At 47.3% G+C, this 18,856-nt stretch overlaps 1 protein-coding gene across 1 annotated transcript; it reads right to left on the bottom strand.

Annotated features, from left to right (window-relative positions):
- Positions 1-878: 878 nt before the first annotated feature.
- RAB11A (RAB11A, member RAS oncogene family) lies at positions 879-18,202 on the bottom strand. The gene is made up of 5 exons (XM_083871176.1): positions 18,076-18,202; positions 10,284-10,479; positions 9,171-9,364; positions 8,189-8,269; positions 879-2,578 (listed from the first exon to the last, which is right to left on the bottom strand). Exons 1-5 carry the CDS (start codon positions 18,113-18,115, stop codon positions 2,439-2,441), a joined length of 651 nt encoding a protein of 216 aa, XP_083727302.1. The 5' UTR covers positions 18,116-18,202; the 3' UTR covers positions 879-2,438.
- Positions 18,203-18,856: the final 654 nt, after the last annotated feature.

Genomic DNA, 18,856 nt, shown 5'->3' with positions numbered 1-18,856 from the left:
GTCCCAGGAGTGTCACCCAGCCCAGGCCAGGATCTGCTGCCAGGGCCCTGCAATCCTTAGGAAAACACAGCACAGACCCCACAACAGGAGGCAAAGGATTTCCCAGGTGAGAAGTTCCTTTTCCGTACAGCCCCACTGGATTTTGCTTTAGAAGTCCTCAGCCTCCCTCAGTGGTTTGTGCTCCCACCATCTGCACTGCAATTCCATCTGCTGCAGCAGGAAGAGTTTTGCCTAAATCCACACAAAATCCAGATGGATGTGACAGCAGAGTCGAGTCACCTGCTTATAGGAATGAGAAAAGCAGAGTGAAACTCATCCTGCATTTCCAGCTGACAAATTTAGAACTTGGCTGCCACGGGAAATTGATTAATTCCCAAGTCTGCTCCAGTATGGGCAGGGAATGTGCCGCAAGAACAGCTCCTGCAGTGAGTGAGGGGCTGGGCTCAGAGCTGTCCCCAGGGCCACCAGTGCTGCCATTGCTGCTCATGGGCACCTCCTCATCAGAACACCACAGCAGGATCCAAAGCTTCCATCATTTGCTGCAGAAGGCAGGAGTTCGTCTCCCACCAGATTTTCATCCTCGTGGCAACATGGGGAAAAAAACAGGTTTGTAAAAGTTATTGAGGTTTGAGAGGAGTGAACCCACAGAATTTTCTAAGCTTCCTGAAGCTGCCAAAGTGCCCTGGCTACAAAGTGCAACAGCCCCAGGAAGCTCAGAGCTGCTCTCAGGGAAGGAAACTGTGCTACACAACCTTTTCAGCTCCTTTTCCAGGGACACTTCCACTTCAGTGTCTTCTCATTGCCTCTTCCAAGCAGCTCACAGGAAAAACCTTCAGGGCAAATCCCAATTCTCCCAAGAAGTGCACCCAACACCGCAGTGAGTTGTCCCCTGTAATTCTTTATTAGAATCATGGATGAATATATTTTAAATCAATCTAAAAAAATAATGAATCAAAGTACAGTACATGCATAAAATACAAAGTAATTTACAAACAGATCAAAGTAGCATCTTCAGAACTAATATCAGGAGGAGAAATGGAGTAAAAAAAACAAGAAGTGACCGACTACAGCAATGCCTTCCGTGTGCCTCACACATCATGAGCACCGCGAGACAGAAAGGTTGGGAACAGAACACAGCTGGAAGTGCCGACCACATCTGGATCTTCCAAGTGGTGCTCATCAGAGTCTGAGAAACGTCCCCTACAATCAATTACTTCCCTGTAATTGTATAAATAACAGCAGGCATTTACACAACAGAGAGTTCCTTTAGATCCTGTGGGAATGGAGTGGCTGTGCCCCCCCAGTGCCAGCGTCAGGCGTGTTTAGGAACAGCACAGAGCCAGTGACGTGCAGGGACAGAAGGCACAGTTCATGTATCCCTGAACAAGCAGATTGGACTGGACTGGTACAGAGCAACAGACCACAGGAGGAACACATCCAGTCAGAAAACTACTCCAGAGGGTTTTGTTGAAGGACAAACAGCAAACCACTGGAATAATTTAAAAATACTGGATCAACCAGAACTGAAAGCTAAGGCCAGGTAGTGGAAGTTATTCATTCATCAACTCAAGCACTTGAATATATTAATAAATGTGGCATGCATTAATAGATGTGATATGTAATACGTGCCAACACCCTTCAAGTCTGAGTCCCATGAAAGAGAAAAAGGCATCCTCAAATCCTGATACCACCAGCACTGTGGAGGCCAAGCCTCCAGCAGCACAAAGATGCTGCAAGTTCCAGAGCTGGAGTGACCCTTCCTCAGGGACGTGGCTCCTGCATTCACTTCCCACACAAGGGGCACCTCTGTGGGGTCCCAGCAGCTCTGCCTCACATCAACCTCCTCTGCAGCAGGTGCCAAACCACAGCACCTCACTCACAGGTAGCCAGAACTGCTGCTAACTGCTGCTTGTTCGCAAGAAATTCTCTTTTCTCCCCCATAATATCCTATAAAACTTCACTTGACAATCTGAAGATGTAGCCACAAACATTTAACTTACAATAAAATTGCACTTCAGAGCTTCGCCGAGCTTTAGATGCAGAATACAACACCTTAAGACAAGGAAAGATTATCCTGCCCAGAGAGATTTTCCTCGTTAACCTGACAGTAATTGCTTAGTGAGGAGCAGGATAACGTCTTCAAGTGCTCTCCAAAGGTGTCAGTGCTCTGACAAGTGGGCATCATGTTGGGAAGGGATCAGTTGAGTTCCAAACAATTTACTGAGCCCAAACCGACAGGTCGGTGTTGGGAAAATACTGCAGCCACATCCAAGTAAGAGATTGATAAACACTGAAATCAAAGTGTTTAAGACATGGAGAAATTCATGGAGAAGGAATAAGCAGGAACTAAACACAAGAATGTAACCACGAGAATTACAAATATATTTAAATCTTGGACCTGGGGAATATACACAGCCTTTTAGGAAAGAATGGACAATTTATATATTCTGACAGCACTGCATCTTTGGTTTGTTTTCAGTGGTTGGAGGGACATGGATGGGAACCACGTTGTTGCTTGGGGACATGTCATTCTCACGTCTGTCAGACATCTGCTTCTGGGAAACAATCCGATAGATCTCTGGAAGAGGAGAAAGAGCTGATCAATATGTGCACACCAGTGAAAGGCCATTGAAGAGTTAAAGCCGGGGAAAACCAGGCATGGCTTTGGAATTACACAACTAATGCAATGAAGCTTCCACACAAAGTTCAATTGTGGTGTTTTCTAGATACAGAAAATAAAATATATTTTTGCAACAGGAATTACTTTTTTAACAACTGTTTTAACTTCCCTTGAGATAAGAGTCAGTAAATGGACAGAATTCACAAATCTCCATGCTGTGAATGAGAAACTTTGTGCCCATCCATTCCTTCTGAAGATTCTTAAGGCTCCAAGGACAATGGTCACATGTTTGCTGAGGTATCCACAAACAGGATTAAAGGGAACCATTCCAGATTCCTCTCCCTGATAGGACTGCAAGGGCAAATTCTTCTTGCTGAGCAGAGTTAAATCTTCAGAAAAGGTTGATTTGGGCCCAAAAGGGGAGACTCAGCCCCTTCAGCAGCAGAGAAACCCTTTACAAAATGTGGTGTGTGAGAAATATGGGCTCCAGATGAAGAGATTCTGAACAGAGAGGAATCAGAGAGAATGGGATAAACACCTTCACCTTGCCCTGCTCTGGGGCTTTCATGGCTGATCGTGCTGCACAAAAACTCAGAGCAGCTACAGCAGCACTTCAGCTGCAGAGAGAGTAAAGTGTGTGTAGCACTTCACCCCCAGAAAGGAAATACAGGACACCAAAAATAGAACGTGGGGAACTCACTTGCAAATTTGAATTTGAAAACCATTAAAAAAATAAAAGCTTGTTAAAGCTCAGTTTTACAAAAAGCCCCAGCTCAGACTCAGGGATAATAAAATGGCTTTTTCATGTGCAGTCAGGTACAGATCAAATCATTGACACAACCAAACAAGAGCTGAACAGGTTAAAGGATTTTCTAATTTCACCCCTTCTCAAGCTTGCTCTGCTCTCCAACCATCTTACACATAAACAACCTCACGAGTTAAGTGAAACCCATGAAACCAGAGCTCTAAAGCCACCTGCAGCCCGGTGTGTGAATGTGCAGGCTCAGCCTGGCCCCTGGCAGTGCTCAGCAGAGCCTGTGTGTGGGGTGGGAGGAGCAGAGCTGGACAAATCTGCTCTGCACCTTCAGGACAAGCTTCGTGCTCAGGGCTGGCAGCCAGTTCACTCCCAGTGCAGAACAATGCCTGTTCTCATCAACAGGAAAAGCCTCTGGCCACCTTTGTTACTGGGGATTCTCTGGTAGCACCTTCAGCATCAACAATTCTCAGTTTCATAAGAGAATTTCCTGAGCAAGTTCATGCAAGTCCCTGACGTTATCACACACTTCCTCCACCCCATCAGCCAGGACTCACACAGGGTGCCCTCTGTGTAACAGCCTCATCTGACAGCAAAGATCTTCAGCAAACAGACCCAAAGCCTTAAAAATAATCTTAACAGCACCAATTCCCTTGCTGATAATGGATCTACTCCTGACTCTGGGAACATCTTCCCATGATCCTCACTTCCACAACCTCCCCAGCAGCCCTGCAAGTGAATCCACTGTCAACAGCCCCAAATTTGCTGCTCCCTTCTGCCTCTCCCTCCTCTGCAGAGCAAAGCTTGGTGCAGCCACAGCCTAAATGCTAAAACCTGCCCTTCCCTGGTGAGCTGCACACTCAGCACACAGGGCTGTGCTGCTGTGGCAGGGAACAGCCCAAACCTGCTCTGACTGGGGCAAAATGCCCAGCAGCCAAGGCTGCACCGGAACTGCTGTGCCCGGAGAGCGCTGGGCTAATGAAGATGTGCCCTTTTTAATGAAGACACAGCACTCTGGGCTCTGCTCAGGAGCTGAATCAGACCTTATTAAGGACACATTCAGCAGAATGCATCACTGCATAATGGGGAACTGTGAGAGACAGGCCTTGCACTGTGAGAGCTGGGAAAAAGTGACACTGCTGCCCAGCAGGAGCTGGGCCAGGCCTTGGCTGCTCAGCCTGCACTGGGCTTCCATTCATTTTCAGGTGTACAGAGACAACAAAAGAGGAAATCCCTCGATTTTTTGATGTTAATTCTCTGATGTTGTTTCCTTGGTGATGGGATTCCTTAGAGACAAAACCACGGCAGAATGTGCTGTGGGAACAGAGACAGCACAGAGCCAGGCAGGGAAGGGAGGCAGACTCCAGTTTACTTTAAGGATGCTTTATCCTGCTGTGAATGCTCAGGGTGGCTGGGATCATAACACCAGCCTCTCTTATTTGCCAGATGATACAAAGCAGCTTTGTGTGCACAACAATCAGCCCTGGCAGTCTAGACGTCTTGAAACAGAAGAATTTGGATAGGGACCATTACTCTAAGGCACAGATGGGAAAGGTCCTCAAAACGTCATCTGGAATCCACAGCAGGACAGGAAGCCCACCACATGTATGATACACCCGTTCTGAAAGTCCTCTGTGATATGGGAGAAGAAAGAAGAGCTTTTAGCCCTCATTCCACCTGTAGCAACAGATCACACACTCAGGCTGTGCTAACTCCACTGGATTCGTATTTCCCATGGCCAAAGCCATTTATTCAAAGTGCTTGATCTGAGAATCCAGGTGTGGATAACCTTACACCTGTTACACCTCCAAGAGAAGCACCTTCACCAACTTCCATCACTGTCCCAACCAGACAAGTTTCAGGAGGGCTGGAAGGAAAAAGAGGGATTGCTGCAGACCTTGGTCACAACACCCTGCTCAGGAGAATTCCCAGCAGTTGGGGGAAAGGCTCTGAGCAGCCTGGGGTGTCTGTGGTGCAATTCTCAGCACTGCAAATACCAGCAGGGCTGGAGTAGCAGCTCGTCCTCCCCCTTGTGTCAGCCAGCTCTGGTGGCAGCTGCTGGCCACACCTGCTGGCTCCCCCAGCTCCTGCTCCCAAGGACAGCCAGCATTCCACCCGCAGGCACTGGGCTGGGAGGCAGCCCTGCCAAACACACGGCAGCCAGGATTCTGCGGGGTGACTCCAAAAACCACATTCCTCACATGTCTGCCCCCCTCTTTCCTCCAAAGCGAGTCATTAAGAGAAAAAGCCAGCTGTGAAGTGAGTTCCAGAGCAGCTCTCCTCAGCGTGCCAGTCACAGCCCAGCTGGAGCCGACCTGCTGCTCAGGCACTGTTTACTGCACCTTTATCTCCCCCACACACAGCTCCTGTCTGGAGAGAGCACAGGCACACTAAGCACAAGTGTTTCCTCCAGCACAGCTGAACTGACCCCTCCTGAACAAGGATCACAAGGATCCTGTTCACAAACCCAAGAGCTCTTTGCTCCAAACACTGTCACAGCAACATGGAGGCAACACTGACAGCCTCAAGCTCATCACGAGCAAGTTTTATCACCTGTTCTCCCATTAGAGACAGCTGTACTTACAGACATAATAAACCAGAAAAAAAATCAAACCTCCACGGATTAGAATCCAAGCTCACTTCTAGAATAAAAGGTACTGTGCGAAGCATGTGAGGAGAGATAAAGAAAGCCCAGCCCATGGCAGAGAGGTGAGGTGCTTCCCATGGCAACAGCACTGCATCCCTTGAACATCACACGGCTCTGAAGGGAGCCCAGGGCACACAGGAAACTTCCCACCACACAATGGGCCAGCAGGAGATGGGGACTGTGAGGTGACCAGTCTATACTGGCTATGACAGCCTGAGAGCCACCTCAGGAGGGAATAAACACTGCCTGATATATCTGATGTTGTTCTATTAACACTGGTGTATGAAAGTTAATTAAATAACCTGCATCTGAGCCCTCTGCAAACACAAAGGGGAACAGCAAGACTGCTTGTTCTCCAGGACACACACCACATCTGGCCAAATCCCACCTCAAAGTCGAGGTGTTCCTGAGAGAAAGGCTACCAAAGACATGGGCATAAAGGGAGAAGTTTCATGTTTTGGCACTGACAAGTGGGCAATGTCTTTCTCCTGAAAAATCCATGCCCAAATTCATGTGTATTTTTGACAGGAGTGCCTTTAGGCATGTGAAGAAAACAGGAAATGCAGCAGGCATCCCAACACCTCTGCATTCAGCCACTCCTTAGTCATCCACCCTCTGATGGCACTGGCAGTTTGTCACGTAGGGAACAATTGTGTGAACTAACAGAACTTCTTTCTTTATGAAACAAATTTGTGCAATGTTGGAATTACAGCCGAATGACTACACTGAAGTTAAAAGGGAACCACATGGTTCAATTAAAAAGGAAAAAAATTCTTTATTCACCTAACACAAACACTCTGAGCTGGTATCTGCATGGGAGCACTACTGCTTGGGAACCCAGGGTAAGAACACAATAGTCAGAACTGTCAGAGGCCTCTTACAACTCAGGATGAAACAAGAAACAGATGGACACAGGCAGCTAATACCACACCAGCCCAACCCCCCTCTCCACTGCCACGCTGTCCATAAAGCATTTCAAACAAGTGAAGAAATGCCACAGGATTTATACTTTTACTACACTAAATAACCTCCTAGTTCTATCCTCACATACAAGTTCCAGCATGGCTACCAGGACCTGTCTGGTGTGTTTCTAAAGGAATGTCTGAATTAGGTGGCAAAGAGGAAAAAAAATCAGAACTAACTAGGTGTCAATGTCACAGCAACAAGATCTGATTTACAGACAGTTTAGAAGTGGGGCCACTGCTCATACCAAGCACATCACATAGCCTGGCACATGCTACACTGGGAAGGAGGGACTTTAAATTTACAACTGGAAAACGTGTTGGAGGCAGCTGGAGAAAGCAAGAGACTGCCTGGCACACCTAGAACAGGGACACAGCAAACACAGGAGTGTCTCAGATGTCTTGAAAACTCAGACTAGAGCATTTGCCAAAGCTGGGAATGATGAAAGCTCCAAAACCAGAGGTCTTAGTGTCCCACTGTGCCCTGGCTGCAGCTACAGAGGGCACAGAAATGCGAAGTCTCATGACAATGAGTGACTTTCACACCAATTTGTGAATTCCTACCCCACCTTTACAAGCCAGGGTTAAGGCTCCCCAAATTGAGTGTCTCAGCTTTAACGAGTTTTGCCTACCTAAACAAGGCTTTAAACAAAAAGGAAGTACTTTATCCACAGAGCATAAAAATGCAGCACTGACTGCTGTCACATGTTACATAGGCCAAAAGTCCAGGCAGGACTATTAAATGCAACAGCAGCAACTCCTGGAGCTCAGGAGTCACTGTGTCTCAAAGGAAGGATCTCTGCCCTTTCATCCCTTTTTCCTTGGCAACTGCTACGGTCACCATTAAAGATGGAAACAAACTGCACTGACTTCTCCTTGATAAACAATGGCTGTTCTCACTTGATGCCAGCATGAGACAATCCCCTCCTGTGGGCACTCCCTGTAATGGGAGATGGAAACTGAAACACAAACCAGGCTGACAAGAAACCTGGGGCAGATCAAAGTGAACAAAGATTCATTCCCCAGTTCAAGGCTGGCCTTTCAACTGTAACACTTTGAAACTGGACTCCAAATCTTATGGCTAATGAAGAATGATTAAATAGCAACATTTTAAACACTTTATAGGCAAAGAAATGCCTATTTGCATCATATCTGAGCAGCCTTCTGCCCTTCCCCCTGGAAGCACAAAGCCCTGGATGACTCACCTGTCAGAATAGTCTGGAAAGCTGCTTCCACATTTGTAGAGTCTAAAGCAGACGTCTCAATAAATGACAAACCATTCTTCTCTGTGGGGACAGAAATACTGTAATTAGAGAGGTACAGCACATATCTGTTTCCCATCTGGAAAAGCTTCTGTACCAGATAATATTTGTAGTGATCCTGATGAGACACCCAGGTACCAAGAGAAAGTAAAACAAATTGTGGGGTTTTCCCCCTTAAGTGATGGGAAAGTGACACCACCCAACATGAACATTAGAATTTACATCCACTCCCAAGCACAGGTATCAGCCCAATGCTGTGTTATTTTAAGGCACATTTTCTTAAACCACTGAAAGGGATAATCTGTTGTAGTTTCTCTGGTGAGAAAGTTTCTCAGATTTTCTTCAACCTCATCAAGTTTCTCCACCTCCCACCTGCTAATACATCACAGCTTATTAAACAGGAATAGAGCAGCAGGGGAATGACACTCCCCCAGCTGCAGGCAGGGATCCTCACTGGCCATAAACTGCCAGTGGAGCTACAGCAAACTTTAATGTGAGGAACCCAGCTACACTCCTGGATGAGAGAGACTGGGCCTAAAACAAGGGTTACAGAAACTAGAACTACTGCTCACAGATCTTAATTACATAACAAAAGTCAGAGAGCCAGTTTAATGAAAGTGTTCAGCCACAGACACCTGTGTGAGGCTGCAGATCAGCTGGGACACAGACACCACACAAGAAACTCAAACCTAAAGACAAAGGCACAGTTTCTGCTAAACAAACAGTGCCCAGACAAGAGAATAAAACTGGTTTAAAATGTTCAGGTGCTGATTCTTGAAACAACATGCATGTTCTGCAAGGTCTCCTTTCAGACTGAAGGTGACTGGGCACGACCAGCCACAGGCTTTTTCCTCCTCCCCACACGCTCCCCAAGCCAGGGGGGCAGATCCCCAGAGAACAGCAGGAAATTCCAGAGCTCCCCAACCTGCAAAAGCCCTGGCCTCATCAGTGGGGACGGCCCTGAGGTGGCGCAGGTCGCTCTTGTTGCCCACGAGCATGATGACAATGTTGCTGTCGGCGTGATCCCGCAGCTCCTTCAGCCACCGCTCCACGTTCTCATAGGTGAGGTGCTTGGCAATGTCGTACACCAGCAGTGCCCCCACGGCTCCACGGTAGTACCTGGGGACAGGGGACAGCACTGTGAGGTTACAGGAAGCTGTGCAATAGTGGGGAACAGCTCTGGCTCAGCCAGCCATGCAAACAAAGCCCAGGGCAATTCCCCAGGGCTGTGGGACAGGACACGGGGAAGAGGAGCAGCCAGACAAGGTTACACCAACAGGGCCAGCTCAGAGTCTGGCAGCAAGGCAAGCCCCGTGTCTGTGGGGAAAACCTGCATCCCAGACATGAAACCCAATGTCTGTGGGAAGCTGCTGTCACCTTCCACCTCTGATCCACTCCTGAAAACTCTCCCCCACCCATCACTGTGGGTGCAGCACAGGCAGGGCCGGAGTGATAAGGAGACTGCTGAGTGACTCACTGGGTCATAAAAATGTCAGCATGATCTACTCCCTTTACCAAAGGCCACAGCTCCTTCTGAGTGAGAGCCACAGCAATGCATTCAAAAGGAAACAGGCTGTGAGGCACACCTAGAACGGGCTGTGTTCTCTCACAATTCCCTCCAGCTCTACTGAAATCCAGCTTTTGCTATGCTGGTTTTTAACAATTAAATAAGCACACAAGTCTTTCCTGGCTGCTACACGAAGGTTTCAGCTCTTAGGTTACCACTGATAAAACGACCAGGAACACTGATATTCCTTTATCATCCACTCCCATGGAAATGAGTCTCTCAAAGCTCTTGCATTCTAAACTTGAAATGCTCCCAGTTACATGCCATGAGAGCACTGCAAAGTAATTCAGTCAGGAACACACCAGATCGAGTTTCTGGGCTGAATAATATTTAACCTTCCCACCACCAAAGGTTGTGGGGATTACCTGATAAAGCACAAATACCCCTGTTTGCAGTTGGTGAGGAACTGGAAGGGCCCAGAATTGCCCTCCTCAGCCAAAGCTTGTCCTCAGCCACCCAGGCTCCACTTACGCTGAGGTTATGGCTCGGTATCGCTCCTGCCCCGCCGTGTCCCAGATCTGAGCCTTTATTGTCTTCCCATCCACCTGGATGCTCCTCGTTGCAAACTCCACCCCAATGGTGCTTTTGCTTTCCAAGTTAAACTCATTGCGAGTGAATCGAGACAGAAGGTTGCTCTTGCCTACTCCAGAGTCTCCAATAAGGACAACTGCAAGACAAAAATTATATCAGAATCAGACTCCAGATGTAGATGACACATTGAAAATCACATGCAAAAAATATTTCTTTTAAAGAATGAAGCATGAAGGAAAAGAATGGCAACAGCACCATCCTTGTCATGGGTTTGCTGTCCAAGTCTCAATATTTCGGGAAAACCAGAGCTGCCACATTCACCAGCATTTTGAACAGATGTTAGACTTGACTTTTATTGGTTATATTTCAGCCTCCTTTGCCCAGCATGGAAGAACATTTGTCTTTAAGAAAGAATATACATGGCTATCACTGCAAACATTGGTGACCAGTTATATTTCCCTGAACAATACTAGAACAAAACACAAACCCTACAACCACACCACAAATCTGCTTTGCTGAAGAAATCCAAAACAAAGGGCAAGCAGCAGACTCTGCTTTCCTTTTACACTCCTCATGCCTTTGCAGAAGAGGAGTTCCCCAGTAGGGCAGAAAAAATTGTCTATTAAAAGAGAACCAAGGCAAAGAACCCCCAAGGCCACCATCCTCCTGCCAGCCAGTTTGAAATGTTTGCTGAGCCACAGCTCTCTGCCCTTCTACAGTCCCCAGTGCTGCTGTGGCTCCTGGACACATCAGGCCAGAGCCTGGAACTGCTCCAAAAATGCTGCCAGGGGATCACTGAGCCTCAGAGCTGGCTCCACCATTCCCTGCCTCAGTTTGACTCATCCCAGCACCAGTGCCAAGCAAACTAATTAGAAGGATTCAGCTATGCTTGACAAGAGACTGACAGAAGGTTCAAAGTCCAGTTCCTGCAGGAAAAACAGCATCACGAGGATTCACTGCAATATCTTGTAACGCTGAGTTGAAAGGTGCAAGTTTAAGTGTAACTTAAAACTCAGTACCAAGAGGCAGAACAGTGGATGAAATGTGCTCACAACCAGAGTGACATGAACAGGAGCCTCTTGGGGTGATCCTGTGGCCTTAATGATGATAAGGTTCCAAACCAGTACTGAAGGAAAGGGAAGAAAAGCAAGATAAAATCGTTGAGAAGAAAGGCCAATAACAAAGTTCAGCAGTGAATCAACACCAGTCCAAGCAAAAAAGTGCAGGGTGAGGTGACAAAAAACATTGTGTCTTTGTGTATTTAGAAAAGAACAATTACTTGCTCAGTAACACACATCATTAACTGTTAGGACACCACAACACAGCTAAAGATTCTGTGTGGTACAACAAAGCAATGAGAGCACCAAACACACTCAATGACACAAACCCCCCGTGGAGCTCAGTCTAGCAGCAGAAACACTCCCATCTGCTGCTGCAGCCCTCTGCAGCTTCTCTTTAAATAATGCAGAGCAATTCTGGCAGATGGGACTTTGCACTGACTGGAAGGGCAGAGCAGCACCTTTTAAACTCCCTCCACAAATGAAAATTGCTGTAAACGTTGGCTTCAAGCACGGCCTTGTGCAGAATACTTCATCAAAACAAACATCTTCCCAGCTGCCCGTGCCAGCTGACTCAGCACGCAGCCGGCCAAGCACAGAGGTGCAGAAAGCAGCCTCTGTTAACCTCTGCTGTGTAGGAAGATCACAAGGGCAGGTAGGAGGCTGAATGCAAACAGGAGGCTGCTCTCCTCCGTGCTGGGTCACTGCTGAACAGCTCTGCTGGCACAGAGATGCTCCATCCTGATAAAGCCAGTGCAGGGGACAGGGCACCACTTGCATCACCGCCCCTGGCAAACAGCCACAGCTTTCCTCTGCCACTGGCAAGTCACTTCTTCAACATTGTTTTGGCAGGTTTGGACCGTGGGTTTAGATGACATCATGTTTGTATTCACTGGGACACACACAACGGGTTCCTATGAGGGAAAAGTTGACAGCTCTCTTTGCACAGCTCAGTCCTGCTATCACCCAGCAGCAGCCAGAAGCTTCTCCAAGCAAGAAAAGCAATCCACATTCACCATTTCCTCTTCCCAACAGGATGCATCACATACCTGTTAAGTATTCCCTAAAACCTGTTTTTGTAGTTCAGTGCAAAGCCCACCTTTAAGTCATTTAACAATAGAGGGATCCCTTTAATTCCTCTGCCAGGTTTTTTTCCTTGCCTTGTCTGAATCCCACACTGCTTATGTTCTGAATGGTTTCCAGCACCAGATTAATGTGTCCCAATTACAAGGGGAAAATAATACCTTCCTCCTTGAAGTCAGCTATTTCCTCTCCTTAATTGGGCCACTGCAGCTCCTCTTGAACAGGGACACCAAAACAGCCTGGAATGTCAGCAGGCGCCTCAGACTCCTCACACCTTCTGCATTTCTGCCAGTCTGGCCAAGTATCACTCTTTAAATAAAATTATAAACTGAAACAGCTTTAACAGCCACTCAGATTGTGTTATTAATTTCAGTTTTGCTTTCCTTATCGAGCCCACCATATTTTGATATTTTATACTACGTAGTGTTCCCATGTATTACATTCTTAGCATAGAAATGCAATAGGAATGACCCTGGATGGCCAAGTCCCACACTAAACACTCCAAGCAAATAATTTCTACGAGGGAAATGACGTTATCTAGGCCATGATAAAGCTAATTGTTCCTGCACATTGTCCCTTTCATTGGGCTTCTCTTCCAGAAACTCACTCCTAATGGTTAGAAATTGCCTTCTGATTTTCAGGAGGAATTAGTGGTCAGCTGGCAGTGGTGTCCATGTGCCAGCATTCTCCATTAGCTTATTAGTGTCTTCTCCCAGTGGTGTTTAGGCTGGTGTATTTACAGAAAGCAACCACATCTTGTTTGGGCTTGGCTGTATTTGCCAAACACAAAAACTTGTCAAATGGTTCCTCATAAACACATTGTTCATTTCCCCAAACACCTCCCCTACATGTTGTTTTTTTTCAGCACAGTGAGAACTGCACACATCATTCTAAGCAAGATCTCCCTGTGATGCAGACAATAATTTTAGTATTTCCATCTCTGCTAGACACACCTGGAGCTGGAATTATTTCTCCTGACCATTTCACCGTGACAGCTCAGTCTGCCTGTCATCAGACCTAATTGTTCAGCTTTAAACTTTTACTTTACCAGAGTTCAACTCCTCAGGGATAAACCCTTACATCCCAAATCTCAGCTCATCTAGAAGACCACAGTCCTCATCAGCACGCAGCTCTTACACACTCCCACTTCCCCTGTCCCACCCAACTTGCATCATCCACAAATTCCTTTTCTGCATCAGCCCTGGAAAGGAGGAAGGTCTGAAGGAAACGTTTTAGCAAGTTCAGCCACAAGATTCAGTCCTGAAATTAATCAATAACCAGCTGTGGAGCAGCACCTCCCTCACAGGAGCAGCACCTTAGGAAGTTGCACAACCAAGGAAAATTGTATTGGCACATCTGAAAGTCATGGAAATGATCTCCCAGCCCCAAGTGACTGATTTAGTGGTGGGACAGTTCAATACTTGCAACCACGTGTTTTCAATCGATGCATTTGACTTTCTACAGCATTTACTACCCTAAACATTTAAGACAAGCATACAAGCATTCACTGGAGAGAGAAAAAAAAAAAGACCATGAAGTCCACAGTACTGTATAAATTTCACTCTGTAACTCCAGATTTATTTCTGTAGAAGACCAAAATAAGAATTCAATTTCCTAGGCTGCATGAGAAGCAATTTAGAGAACTATGTCAAGAAAGGGTTATTAATTTTTCACCAACGTTCCAGCTCACTCACACAATTTTTATTTCTGTAAAGCCTCTTGGCTTAAATTTTCAGAAAATATTTTAATTATCTCAGTAAATATGAGATCAGGTTGAAAAGAGAGTCCAGCAGCACTAGCTCGTGTTGTCTGTGGCAAAAGTTATTGCACAAGTCACATATTACACGATCTAGGACAAGCACAAGGAAATCACCATGTCTAAAACTCATCTCTGCACTGAGCTCTGCTATTAAGAGACATATCAATAAAAAGCTTGGACGTGTCTTCATGACCCTCAGAAGATCCTGCTGATGAATACCTCTCCCTGCTCACTTCAGCTGGAGTTTGAAGGGCACGTGAAAAAAAAAAAAAAATTACTTGATCCTACACGTCATAGCTGGTCATAAACCCAACATGGTCATGACTTATTTAATCTCCCTCCTCAGCTGTGCCCCATTTTATTCACTCTTTTTCTGTCACAAAGAGAACTGGCACCCCAGAGGCCTCTGGGGAGGGATTACCTGTCCATACAAACAACACCTCTGCAGTAAATGGCTGCACCAGCAGGTTTGTTGCAGCACCAAAGTGCCTCCACATGTGAGGCAGTGAAAGTCGAGGGCTTCCACCACTGTCAAACCAACAGACGTCATGTAACCACACATGTATCTAAACACACAAGTAAAAATGTCTCTTCTAAACACCAAACCAGCAAGCCAGTTCAGTTTCAGAGCATTTCCTCAATATCAAAGGGAGAAGTTGGAGAAATGAATATCATGCAAAGAAGCAGAGAGCTGAAACTGGAGTTTTTCCTAGCAGGAAGCTGAATGTCACCACAAGGCAGGTCTATAACATGAGTCTGCCCCAAATCCAGAGTCCCAGATGGTGAAGGTGCAGACATAATCTTCCTGAGCTTTGTCCATAGAAAACACCTTCTACAAGTGAGGGCTCCTTTGATAACTGCTCATCTACTGCAAGCACATTGATCAAAAAGAGCAAAAAGGTTCCTGTACTAAAGCCAGGCTGAATTTATTAAGTAATAAAGTAATATCTTTATATCATCATTATATTTTCCTTCTACTAAAATTAAGGCAAGATTTCTGTGAACTGGACTTCATATGCCTAGTGTTTCCTCAGGGGTCATTCTGGGAACAGCAGGCACTGCTCCCAGCCAGACCCCAAAAGGGTGGAAGAACACAAAGACTGGAGGCTGGACAAGAAGAATTTAACAGAAACTGGGTTTTTTTCCAAGCTAAGCTTAGTCTTTCCCATATGCTGAAGTGTTGCAACACAGTCAGGAGAAGTGTATTTTGTAACAGGTCCCTGGATTTTACTGTAGGGCAGCACAGGTGGGCTCAGCTTACACCCAGCAGCAGAGTCAGCCAGATTTCAACACACAGCTGCTGTCAGGGGCTGACAGGACAAAAACAGAGGCCTCACAAACACAAACGTGGCAGTTCAGCCCAGGAGCAGTAAAAGACAGCCTGACTAGAGAACATCACTCGATTGTTTGAACCAGGTCAAACTCTGACCTCAGTCCCACCAACCGACCCATACAGTCCCTTCATAAACCCAGGAATGTCCTGCTGGATGAAGTGTCCTGACAGAGCAACACCCAAAGTCTGACTCCAAATAACTGATTTCCAAAAACCATGATGTGTATCACAACAAACAGGCTAATCTCTGTCCCAGGCAGCCCTCACATCTTCAAATAAGCAATGCCTTCAGACTTGCCATTGTAACAGTCACACTGACATGACCCAAACAAGATTTTTTTTGCTTCTGTGAATTCGTGCAGGCTTTCAAATCCATTTATAATATGCATGGCAATGCACCACAAAATTTGCATACACACCTGAGGGACTTTGTCCTTTTGCTTTCACCCGCTGCCCAATAAAAGAAGCATTACAGATACCCAGAGAAATTATGACAAACAGGAGGTACTTTCCCTTTATCACTCACTGCTTAAATTTTGATCAAGCTGTACATCAATTCAGTACAAGGGCTATGAATCCATCAGGTCTCTCTTCTGATTATTTTGATGCCTTTCTCCACCTTTTTAATTCTACAACATCCCTTTCAAAATGGATATGTCTGTCATGCCTACATTTCACTTCAATTCCCAAGATGCCCATGTCTCAAATTCAAACAGTGACTTAACGTTGTCCCCAAGTTCCCATTTCCTTTCCCAAAAGATCTACCTACCCCTTGCCCTTTTGACCAGTGCCTGACAAGGAGACATTCTGTACAGAGCCCTACTTGCCATTATTTCCAGATCATTCCAGAGTGGCAACAGCTTGTTTAGAAATACCATCACCTCTGGGAAGTTACGAAAGTTTCCACGATTTTGTTACTCTGCATTTTTGTGTTATTTCAGCTGCCACATCAATCCCAGTTAAGTGACATTGCATCAACTTCCTGCAGTCCACTTTAGCCTGGAAAAACCCAAATCATTTATCTTCACAGCATTCCCTGCACTCCCAACAGCTTCTATAAACCAAGATAAACAGAAAAAGCTTTAGCAAAGTCAATCAATTAAATCAGCTTTGCACTTCTCCCTATAGCTGGATCCCAACTTTATTTTTTCCCAACTATAACAGGAAGCAGACCAAATGAAAGATAGGAGCTCTCCCAACAAACTCTGTGTCACTGATATTCCCAGGTTATTTCACAGCTAAAACATTAATTACAAGCCCACTGACAGAACTGCATGAACGAGGGTAATTCTATGGCTTTGATAACCTGCACACAAGAATCTACAATAACATTGCCTGGTGCCATTAAACCAGTGGTCAGCAAGGTCCTTGCCAGGGCAAGCAGAGCAAAGAGCCCATTCTGGAACTTCCTGATTTGATTTCCACAGCAGTACAGATGATTGACTTAGAGGTAAAAATAATGCCACTTTCCACGCACAACTGGATAAAACACCCAACAAAAATAAAGTAATTCCTCAAAGTTATTACAGGAGCTTAAGAGTACAGGAAAAAACAACATTTTTCCTTTACCTTCACAATGACAAGCAAAGGGTCTCTCTTCATTACAACACAACAAGCAATGCTCTTAACCCTAAATTCAAATTTATAATGCTAAATCACAATAAACAACTACTTTTTCTACACTACTTTGCTTTTTCAGTGACATTTAAAAAACTGGAGAGCGAACTTCCAAAACATCAGCACGTCTGTACACATCACAGCAGGCTACATGAACCTGTCCAGCAGGCTGGTGGTTTACTCTGCAGGGAGTGAAAATTGAGTATTTAACCACAAGCTGGAACATTTCAACCCAACCTGGAGGGACATCAGCCCTGGAAAACAAGGTATTCCTGCCCTTCCCTGTGTGAGCCAGGACAGACCAAGGCCAGGTTGGACACTGGAGAAACCTGGGACAGTGGAAGGTGTCCCTGCCCATGGCAGGGGTGGGATGTGATGATCTTTAAGGCCCGTCCCCACCCAAACCATTCCCCGATTCCATGAGGATTGTATGATCTCTGGGTGTGGAACAACAGCAGGGACATTCCACTCCTCGCCGAGGGCTGTGAACACAGAAGGCAGCAAATCGTGCTACCTGATTAAATTAACGCATCATCTACCAACGCTGGGTATATCCCACCCACTCTAAGGTCTATTTAACAGCTGGAGAGGGTTCTTATCAACCTTGACGAGTCCTTATCAGCCCTGGGCATCCTCCCTGGCGATCTTTGCTCGCCACCCGCTCAGCCCGTGCCCGGGGCACCTCGGGCGGGCGCTGACACCGAACCCCCTGTGCCAAAGCTGCCCAAAGCTGATATTTTGGGGTGAGGGAGCGACCCCCGAGCGCGGCCCGAGCGCTCCCCCCGCCCGCCGGGCCCCCTGAGGGAGCGGCCCCGGCCCGGCCCCGCCCGCGGGCCCCGCTGCTCTCCCTCCTTCCCGCCCGCCGGGCCCTGCCCGCCTCACCTTTGAAGAGATAATCGTACTCGTCGTCGCGGTTGCCCATGGCGGGTGGCGGTGGTGCGGGACCGGAGCGGAGCGGAGCGGGGCCGGACCCTCCCTGCAGCCGCCGCGGCGCTTCCGCCCTCCGCGCTCCGCCCGCCCGCCCACAGCCGCTTCCGGGGCAGCGGTGCCACCGCACGACCGCGCCCCGGGCAGCGCCGCGGCCGCGCCCTCAGCGGGGTTAGGGCCAGTGGGGGTCCCGCCCGGCCCCCGCGGGGCCCCGAGCACCGATCCCGCCCCTCCGGCGGTCCCGGGGAGAGCGGCCGCGCTGCGGCGGGAGCGGGGAAAGGGACTAGAGGCGGCCGGGAGGGAGTGGTGGCAGAGCGGTTCCATGGTGTAATGGTTAGCACTCTGGACTCTGAATCCAGCGATCCGAGTTCAAATCTCGGTGGAACCTGAACCTTTTCTTCCTTCACTTCGTTTTTTTTTCTATTCGGCTCTTTGTGTCCTACTGATGCCCGGGTACTCTCTGAGCTGTCTGAGTGAGTCCCTGTGCCCAAACGATGGAGGGGCACATTGAGCTCCCCGGACTCCTGTGCCCAAGTGATGGATGGGCGTGCTCTGAGTTCCCTGGGCCTCTTCACCTCACTTCTTGCCTGGTGCTCACCAACCTCAGCCCCCATCATGGGATGGGTGCCCTCCTCCTGCCTCCACGGGCAGGCACTGGCCTCGCCCCAAAGCCACCCACAAGCACAGGGGAGCTTGGGGTGGGTTTTTGGGCAGCCCCCCAAGGTCTCACAGATCC

The sequence above is a fragment of the Zosterops lateralis genome (assembly GCF_965231275.1).
Source record: "Zosterops lateralis genome assembly, chromosome: 13".
NCBI classification, from domain to species: domain Eukaryota; kingdom Metazoa; phylum Chordata; class Aves; order Passeriformes; family Zosteropidae; genus Zosterops; species Zosterops lateralis.
This window is presented reverse-complemented; position numbering and strand designations above follow the sequence as displayed.